Below are 10,827 nucleotides of genomic sequence, written 5' to 3'. Positions count from 1 at the left end.
AATAGAAAAATTTTGTCATTACATATTTAATGATTAAACTTTTATTATTTCTGAGCATGTTAAAAAAATTAACCAATTTTTCATATTATTAACCGGAGTGTATTTTAATACCAAAAGGTGCAACTTGATAGAGGGAGAGGGAGTATTTCAAAAGGAACATCGGTTGAGAAAAATAAACCAGCAGCGAAAAATAAACCAACAGCTCGAGATCCGTTCCATAAGACATTAGCGTGCCACTCTCCACCTTCATCGCTGAGCTATAAAACCCTAATCACCCGACTGGTTTTTGGCATCCCAAGTTCCTAACTCCTAATACACTTCTCTATCTTCAACCACATCCATGGGTTCTCGCTACGAAGTGGAAGTTAAGATCGAGTCTGCTAAGAAACTGAAGAACGTGAACTGGCGTCACGGCCCCAATCGCCCATACGCCGTCGTTTGGGTTGACCCGAAGAACAAATGCTCCACTAAGGCCGACGAATCCGGCGACACTGAAGCCCAGTGGGATGAGACGCTCCGTATCCCCTTGCCTCCGGCCGGTCCCATTGAGGACTTCACCCTCTACATCGACGTCGTCCACGCTGGCTCCGAGGAGGACACCAAGCCGCTCATCGGCTCGGCTAAGCTTGAGCTCAACGAGCTTCTTCAAGACGTCGGGATCGGCGATCGCGCCCCCCGCAAATTGACCCTGAAACGACCGTCGGGGAGACCACAAGGTAAGGTGGAGGTTGGTGTTTCCATTAGAGAAATAGGCTACCCTGCGCGTAACTACGCTGGTGCCCCGCCGCTGTATGGTCACCCATACAACGCACCGCCACAAGATCCGTACTATTCAGCGCCGCCTCCGGCTGGGTATCCACACAGGGGGTACAATGAGCCCCCTCCAGCCGGGTACCCACACAGTGGTTACAGCACACCTCCGCATCCGCCGCCAACGGCCTACGGACAGCCGAGTTACGGTTACGGTCAGGAGAGTCAGCCGGCGTATGGAGGGGAGGAGAAAAAGAAGAGCAAGTTTGGTGGGATGGGGACGGGATTAGCTGTGGGAGCAGTGGCTGGAGCTTTGGGGGGACTGGCACTTGCAGAAGGTTATGATGCTTGGGAGGATCATATTGCAGAAAAAGCCGCAGAGAAAGTGGAGGATGATCGTTTTGGAGACGACGACTGTGGAGGAGACGACTTCTAGAAGAAAGCATTGTTGAGCTTCGTGGTCAGAAGGACTTCTAGAAGACGGCTGGATTATATGAAGTAAAACTCTCGTTATGGGTATTCTTGAAATCGCGTTGTTGTATTTTTCTTGTTCTGTTTGTTGTATTTTGATTTGACGGGTATGAGTTCGCACTTGGAAGTGCAATGGTGGATGCTGTTCACAGTTTTAGTTTTTTCTTTTAAGTGGAAATTTTAATCATGTCATTAGTTTAAACTAAATTGTAGGACATGTGCCGCAATTTTTTTACACAATTTTAAAATGTTACCAACGAGAATAACGGAAGGGTTAATGAATAGTTCAGAACAAGTGAAACAAAGAACTCATCCTTTTTGTTATCAAAATCAAAATAAAGTAATAAATAGCCTATAAAAAAATTAGTAAAATCTGCGAGTGGGGTTTAAAATCAGAAAAACTGGAACCTAGATGTTTACAGAGTCTTTTGCCCGGACCCAGTTTCCCTGCTAAGCATTGTGATGATCACCAAGTGCTCATCACCCAAACGCATCGTTTTACTAAAGAATGGAGAAATCTTGGCCATTGGTTGTATGATAATCCTAACCGTCCAATTCTGAAATATCCCTGCTGTACTGTGAGAAGACTCCAACGGACGAGGCTAGACTCTGCTTCTCTTCTCGGCATCCCTATGAGCCTCATCAGCGGTGGCTGTCCTTGGGTGGCGCATGGGGGCATTAAACTCTACGGTGCTCAACAAATGGAGGTTGAAGATGACACATGGTTCAGCGGCGTATGGTGAGAGATTCAATTCGATGATGCTTGGAAAGATTGCACAGATCTGATTTGATGCTGTAGGGATTCATGAACCAAGGTAGGATTTGAAGAAGAGAAGACTCAGCCATTGCAAAAATTGAAAATCATGGTTTAGATGCTAATTTTCATTGATTTCTTGTAGAAAAATGGCACCACTTTGGTTCAAATGCAGACCAAAAAAATCCGCATAAAGCAGCGTTGATTTTGGATTTGATCTCTATTGGAAGTATTAAGTTTTGGAAGCAACTTAGCAGTTTTTTGTCACATTCTGAAGAGGATAACTTGTGAATATGGAGAATGAAAGTTCATGTTAGTAGAGAAAAAATGTGAAAGAAAAATTTGGAACTTGTTATGTTGAATCGCATCTCCCTAAATTTGGTTCCTGCATTTTATTTGTGACAAATTAAATCTTTTTATTATATGTATGTTATGTGATGAAAGCAATAGGAATGTCTCATAGACGTTAATGGTAAAACAAAGCTTAGTTTGTAGAAGATAATCTCATAGACCGTGAAGGCTGATATATTAAGCTAGACAAATAAAGTTGATTTTGATAAAATAAAAATGATGACCCCAATGCTTTGGCTCTGTTTTTCCATGCATTTGCTGGCCACTAATTCAAGTTTCCAATAAATCCATATTATGTGCCCAAATGTTCAAATTAGAAGGTTGAGGTATTTAAAGGAATATTTACCTGAACTATAGTTTCAAATGCTCGCTTCTCACCTCTCTTGAATCCTTAGATAATGCATATACATTCACGTTTACCAAAAAGCCATATTCTTGTTTATTATTTACTTGTTTGAGCTCCCTTGCTATCTGGAGTTTAAGTTCATCTTTCATTAGCTGGTTCCTATATACAATAAAACATTGTAATTTTAAAAATATTATCTTGCAATATATATAAAAGCCTAAACAAGAATTCCCTTTTTTTTTTTTTACTAATTACACATTTCAATAAAATATGGTTACTCTTCAAATATTAATTCCACATATATAACTATTAAACAAATATTATATATGTAATTAAAGAAACAACTAGAAAGTATAGACAGAATCAAAACCAACCTATGATTAGAATGTCAAGTTCCTCCTTCAATCCGAAACTTTTCTTTGCCGTGAAATAATAGAAACTTTCAAAAATTCTTGTAGTGCTTTTAGTTTGGGCACCTTCAATCTAAAAGCTTTTTATTTTATTTTATTTGATGTTTTCTCCCAGCCTTCAATCGCAGAAACTCTTTTTCCTCTAAAAGTTGACACCAAGCGTGTTAGAGACTCTTCAATTAGGTTAATGTTGAGACAATAATTTTATTTACTTAATTAAATTATCTTTGAGATTTCATTCTTGATATATAATTTTTTTTTCTAATCATAATTTCCTAATGAAGATAAAAGAAATATTTTTGCCATCAATGATTCGTGATTCTATATCTAGTCAGGGATCAAATTTTTTGAAAAACTACAACTGAATGAATAAAACAATGGAGCCTTGCCTTCTATTAATTAAAACACTGTGTTTGGGTAATGAGCACTTGGTGCTCATCACACTGCTTAGCAGGGAAACTGGGTCTGAGTGTCAATGCGATCCTCTACCTCATATTTTGTACAAGACATGTTTTGTGGTTTCAACAGTAATCCAAACACATGTTAAGTTGTTAATGATTACTTTTTTAGTTGTCAACTCATGCTACAAATTACTGAGAAAATATGTTATTAATACATGATGCGATAGTTGTTAGCCATTATACCTTAAGTTGTTAATGACTGTCATATCAATTGTTAATGCATACTTAAAAAAGAATATGAGGACAGTTTACTAATTAAACAAGTAGAATTTTTTTATAATGAGGTCTTTTGAAACTTCAGATAAATTTGATAATTGCAAAGGAATTTTTTTGTATTTAGTTTTTTTTGGGTGGAATCTTAACGTAATTTCCCAAAAAATTTTACATCAAGTACGTGATGTGTAAAAGACGGCAATATTCAAAATAAAAAAATTTTACTATTTTTTCAAGTTGCGCATATATTTCTATGAATTAGATCATTATATGTTCTTTTCTTTAATTATCTAACTTCTTGATCATATTATTGATTTACTCATTCGTATATAAAAATTCACGTTTTTCAGGACAAATTAATATTTTTCTCACGGTAACATCATACTTCGAAATCGAAATTGAGGACATGACACGTATTCAAGAAGCTGCTTATGAAGATTGTTTTAACATCAATTTTAGAGTTAATTCTTTTGTGAATTAGGATGAGATGGGATTTCTTGAATCCACGTCTTACCTTGTGTTTGAACTTTCTTTTCACATTCTTTGTGAAGAATTACTCCAAGATGTTTTAGGATTTCTTTGGAGAAATTTATCCAACTACATTAATGAGCATCACTTTCGGCCAATCGCCTATGAAATTATATCTTATTATTAAGAGGCACTTCAACACACTGGTTTTGAAGCTGTTGATTCTCGCATAATACCTTTACAAATGGATTTACTATCATTAGCCTCTCTACTTAGAGAAAATCAAAATATGATCAATACTGGTGACGGCCACTGCCCACCAAGTGTTCCCACTAGTCACCACGCCTCCCTGCCCATGATGGCCACCGCTCGCCATGTGTCTCCCAGGTCAAGTAATCTAGTGACAGAAATTAGCTAAATAAAATTGCATTGCTAAAATTCTTTGCTATGGATTACCAACGGAATAGTTTTGCCACTGAAAATGTTGTCATGGAAATTAGCAATGGAATTTTTTGGTCACTAAAACTTGTTAATTATGTCAAAAATAGTTTCTTTTTTAGTGGTAAAACTGGATTAAAATTTTTCTTTATAGATTTGTGTTTAACCATAAATTGGTAACTTTATGAATACTTCTGTGTGTTTTTATCTTATGTTCTTCTACCTAATAATGTGGAATGGGTATAAAATTTGATGGGTTATAACTGTTTTGATCGTAGATACAGTAGTCTCTTGGCTTAGCTTAAATATTAAGTCATCAATTGAATATTTTAATTGGGATAAAAGATTACTTAGGTTGATTTGAATAAAAGTTTAGGATAACTATGCTTCAGGTGTCAAGAAATAAGCCAATTTATGTTGACGTGTAGTATTTCATTTAACAATTACTTATTTGATTGACTTAATTAATTTGTAATTTTATTTTTCTAGAGTTAAATAGCAAGTTTTATGTTTTTTTTAATGTTATTTTTTAAATAGTTATCCATAAAAATTTTTCCTTTTTTTTTTGTTGCAAAATTTGTTCTAAAAATAATTTTATAAAATTATTCTGAAAACAGGGGAAAAAAACATATAAAGAAAAAAAACAAGCCCATAAATTTTAATGCCTCTTCTGATAAGCATTTAAATTTTATGCTCATTGGCAAAATGTTCATTGGCATAAACTCGCTATCTCTTCCAGCCAAATCCCAAAAGATTTTGGGTCAAGTTTGATCAAAAAGTACTTTTACGCTTCATAAAACAAAATTCTTCATATATATAATATTTATTCCGTATATTATAAAATTATAAAATTACTTAATAAGTGAGAACTAAAAAAGCACTCATCACATCAATATCTCTGGGGAAATTGGACTGGCGTGTAACTATTGCACCAAACCAAAGTAAAATTTGATGATATGTCTGTTAAAATATTTAAAACAAGAGATAATATATATACGTATATAAATTTTTATTTGCAAATGTTGGAGTTAAAGGCAGCTATATTCAAGGTTTAGTAAAAGAAATAATCCGTACTCATTCATTTCACTTTTTAGGGACATAAATTTTCAACATAACAGAATTAGTATTTTTTTGGTTTATGTAAATAGTTTTATATATTATATCGTTATATATCTTATTTTTTAATCATCTAATTTCTTGTTCATGTGAATGATTTATGCATCCTTATATATAATTTCATCTTTTCCCGGACAAATTAATATGTTGCTCACAACAAACGTCCTAATTCAGAGTCTAAATTGAAGTCATGAAATGGGGAAAAATTAATATGTTGCTCACAACAAACATCCTAATTCAGAGTCTCAATTGAAGTCATGACATCCATTCAACAGGAAACCGAAGATTATTTTAAAATCAATTTTAGAGTTAATTCTTTTGTAATTTTGCGTGAGACAAGATTCCTAAACTAACATATTTTTGTGTTTGTGAACCTCTTTTTTTATCCCCTCTGAAGAATTTCTTTAAGATGTTTGAAGATTTCTTTGTAGAAATTTATCAAATTAAATTATCTCTATAAGCATGACTTTTAGCCATTGGTATCTGAAATAATATCTTATTAAGAGAAACTCCAATATAGTGCCTCTGAAACTACCAGACCTCGCATAATACCTCTATATATGTTTTACCGTTAATCTCTCTGGTCAGAGAAAGTTGAGATATGATTGAGTTTGGTGGTGATGATCATGAGTTGCTAAAACTCTATCAAGGCATAGAGCAAATAATGCAACACTTACGAAGGATTTTGGGGCCTACCTGGGATCCAATAAGCAATCTGATATGCCCACGGGATGTAGAAACAAAAAATGGATGCTACATGGATGTACAACAAATACACCAATAGAATAGAAGGAAGAAGACAGAAGTTATATGGGAGTTATTGTTCAGCTTACAAAAACTGACTCTTCAACCGTATATAATCCCACGTCTCATGAAAGGGAAGTTATCACAATTTGAGTTTTAAATCACTAGGTAATGTAGGGAATTGAAAGACGACGCGCAGCGGAAAAATTTTAAAACTTTCAATCCCTTTCCGGATCTACCGTTCGCGTTTAAGTCAGGTAGTAAGAAGCATTACCTTTAGGCGTTCGATTCCCTGGTGACTTGATGATTCGGCCGTTCAGGATGCTTCTGCTCGCCTCCTGTGTCGTTCGAAGTCGACAACTCCGGTCGGCTTCCTCTACCGGTATCCACACGAGTAGCCCTCAACCTCGAACGGCGTGCCAGCGCCTCTGTCTGTCTAGGGTTTTAGGAATCCGTCCTCTCTCCTCTCTTTTCCGTCTCTTAGGTGTTGGTTCTCTCTCTTAGTTAAACCCTAGCTCCTCATATCAAATATATAGGATGCTATATAGGTTTAATTAATAATATTTAATTTCGAAATTAACTCTAAATTAATTCCGAAATTAATACAATATCAAATATTGCCTAATCAGATAAGAGAACAATTAAATAAATATAGTTTAAATTAAACCCGTCTCACAGATTTAATTCACTTATTTATTTAATAAAGAGATGACGGAATTAATTTGTATATATTTAATTTATCCTTATAAATTAAATCTAACAATTAATACCTTTTATATTTATATATATATATATACGAATTTATATATATATATATATACACACGTCCACCCTATATTATTCATTGAATCTGGACATATCTTAGATTCAATGAATCTGGACATCATAACTCGTGTCGGGCTATTTTGTGTGCGACCCTGTAGGCCCATATGAAGTTGGCAGTGGGCCATTAACTATAATGACCCACAAGTCGTAAGCGGTCTCTAGCAAGACATCACGACTACCCAAAACATATGAGGATCATTGAACGATGCAACCTTTCATACAACCATATCACGTCCCTTTTGTCACACGACATTTTGGTCATGGATGAGGCATGGAGAATGTCATCCTCCTATTCATGACCGTTACTTTCTCGATCCCTGAGTAGTCTGAGTATAGAAACGGAACTACCTTTCCATTATAGTATGGCCATACATTTCTCAGACTCACTCATCGAGGGGCCCAGTAATGTCTCTCTACGAATGTGAGGGACAAATTCCATCTTGACCATTCACATTCCTCCGCATGAAAAACCACTAAGCTTGAACACAGTCTTTATGATCACTCGGTCAAAAGTGACTTTTGACTAGGTCAAAGCTAAGCGTTTCTCATGTAGGAATCCATGATGATCTCAGGTCAAAGGGCATAGTGACGTGGTTTGTATATGAGAGAAGCTTATGACTTAACCCATGCAGCTCTCTCATAGCGGGTCGGTCCAACACCTTGTACTCTTACATGTGCCTATGACTTTAATTTATATCTCTATATATCTTTAAAGTCATACTGGTCTTATTTCATCTTTGCTCCCACATAGATGACCGACCAGGGACATTTAGGATAAACCATGAGTTATCCAAGGATAGTTACCACAGAAAACATGCAAATAATATGATAACGTAATTGATAAATTCATAAATTAACAATGTTCAAAACATAATGATTGGCCCCTAGGGCACAATTTCCAACAGGTAATACCCTCTATCTAGACCCATATTTTATTCTTATTCACATAGTAGCCCCACTTGTATTGGGCTTGAGCCCTAATCCACCAAGGGTGGACTTGATAAAACTCAATATTTCCTACTCACACTTGGTAGATTAGACATTGTTGATCCAATCTCTTCCTCTTCCTTCTTTTCATACTAAGTGTTTTACCGTAATCGTGTAGGCATGATGTCTTTGTTTGGGAATTTGTACTAGAAATCTCTTTAATAGAGACCAGCACAAGACTACCTTGTAGTGCAGTTTGATTTTGTTGTTGTGCCTCGAATGTCCTAGATTTACCCATATACACTTTTATCTTGGCCAATCTAACCCCTTTTGAATCAGTATAAAATTCAGATTACGTTCCCCATATGTATTGTGTCCACACTTATGAAATTAACTCATAAAGGATCGATCTCAGACATTAGTATAGTTGTGCATATTTTCAAGAAATCTTCCTTTTGTCCAAATATCACTTTAATATGAATTAGATGCTTTCTTAGCATAACACCTTTAAGTTGCATCTATCATGATCATAGGATACTTGCTAAAGTAGTAGGCGCTAAAACATATCTCTATGATATTATCAAAGTCAAAGGATATCAATGATAAGATCGAACCTTTCTAAGACTCATACAGCAATGATGCAGGGACTTCTTCGAGGACTCATACAGCAATGATGCAGGAACTTCTCAGTTGTTTCCTGTTTGTGATTTTACTTTAGCATATGTAATATGAATCATATGCTAGGGTGTTACTCTTATACTATAAGAGCATATGTCATTTTTTGAGTTTATTATTAACATTGTATAGACTCTAGTTTAGACACATACATACCCATTATATGTAAACCCAAATTCTTCAACTCTACTCATATTACCTAACATCTATTTTGAAGAATTTACTATCTATCTACAGGTGCCATAGATGTATGTATCCATAATTTGATCCATATTTAGTTTTGTGGATTTCATCCTGACTTAGCATAACACCCTTAAATCGCATCTATCATGATCATAGGATACTTGCTAAAGTAGCAGATGCTGAAACATATCTCTATGATATTATCAAAGTCAAAGGATATCAATGACAAGATCAAACCTTTCTAGGACTCATACAGCAATGATGCAGGGACTTTTCACTTTTTCCTGTTTGCGATTTTACTTTAGCATATGTAGTATGAATCATATGCTAGCGTGTTACTCTTATACGATAAGAGCATATGTCATTTTTTGATTTTATCATTAATATTGTACAGACTTAAGTTTAGACACATACATGCCCATTACATGTAAACCCAAATTCTTCAACTCTACTCATATTACCTAACGTCTATTTTGAAGAATTTACTATCTGGCTATAGGTGCCATGGATGTAGGTATCCATAATTTGATCCATATCTAGTTTTGTGAATCTCGTCCTAACTTACTACACTTTAAGCCAAAGGCGACATTTATCTTGTGTTTCTTTTATACCATATTAGCATTCTTGCTGTTTTACTGATGAACATATGTATCATCTTTACACGCTCTTCTTGAATGTAAAAGGCGATTGCTTGTGTGAGAGAGCGAACGTCATCAACTTGTACAAAATACTAGACATCATATACTTTCACACGCACACACATGTAGCCATAATAAAATATTTTCTATCAATAATCCTTCATTTTGTTTATTACTCCTCTTGTCCTATTTGTAGGGCAAATAAATAAGACATTTTTTGGTCCTATTTATAGGACACTAAAAAAAATTTTATATGGGTGTCCAATTTTACCCTTCAATTATTATTGTGTTGACTTTGTTTACATAAAGTATAATGCATATTAAATAAGGATAAAATTGAAAAGTTATTGAATTTCAAATGAGAGTTGATGAAGTTTAAGGTTTTTCTTGGTCTGTATGAAACATGTTGAAAGCAACTTATAAATAGGACCTGTCACACCTCTCTTTATATACCATTATACATTAATCGGAACCATTATAAGTCGTTTCATGACATTTCCGGATGAGAAATTTTAAATTCAGGATTTTACTGTTCATCATATCCGTACACCATTCATCCAAAAATGGGCTAATTTTGAAAATTTATAACTAAATCTAGAAAAATCAAAATGATGTGGTTCTAATTTTCACGCGAAGCTTGCTAAGACTTCTATGGAGAAAAAATAATCATTAGGTCCAATTCCATCCAGAATAATTCTAGGAAATTCGTCAAAGTATACTGTTTATTAGGTAAATTTTTGAATTTTCAGGATTTTTGCCTAATTTTGGAAGGGCATAACTCTTAGCACACAACTCCAAATTTAATGAGTTACCACTTGTTTAAAGCTAAAAAGGAGATCTATTTGCATGTAAAATTTCAAGCCTAGACTCCAACAATTGCCTATCATTCTATGTGCCACAAATTTGGCACTATTTAGGAAATTTTTATCCCCTACTTGCCTCTTTCTTTAATTTATTTTCCCTTTTCCTTTTTCCACATTCTTTCCTTAATATACCATGTATAATTCTAATATTAGAGCATGAGGGTATGTGTCATAACATCATCCATATCTAAATA

General features: G+C 34.8%; 1 protein-coding gene across 1 annotated transcript; it reads left to right on the top strand.

The window, feature by feature from the left end:
* The first annotated feature begins 222 nt into the window (after nucleotides 1-222).
* On the top strand, nucleotides 223-1,274 carry LOC114754809 (protein SRC2 homolog). The gene has a single exon (XM_028943643.1). The coding sequence runs from the start codon at nucleotides 341-343 to the stop codon at nucleotides 1,184-1,186; it is 846 nt and encodes a 281-aa protein (XP_028799476.1). The 5' UTR covers nucleotides 223-340; the 3' UTR covers nucleotides 1,187-1,274.
* Nucleotides 1,275-10,827: the final 9,553 nt, after the last annotated feature.

The sequence above is a fragment of the Neltuma alba genome, unplaced genomic scaffold, assembly GCF_004799145.2.
Source record: "Neltuma alba isolate B1F8T4 unplaced genomic scaffold, ASM479914v2 tig00010190_pilon, whole genome shotgun sequence".
NCBI classification, from domain to species: domain Eukaryota; kingdom Viridiplantae; phylum Streptophyta; class Magnoliopsida; order Fabales; family Fabaceae; genus Neltuma; species Neltuma alba.
This window is presented reverse-complemented; position numbering and strand designations above follow the sequence as displayed.

What these genes read in the sequence shown, in the direction of transcription:
- LOC114754809 (XM_028943643.1), top strand. Translation starts at nt 341, where the DNA reads ATGGGTTCTCGCTACGAAGTGGAAGTTAAGATCGAGTCTGCTAAGAAA.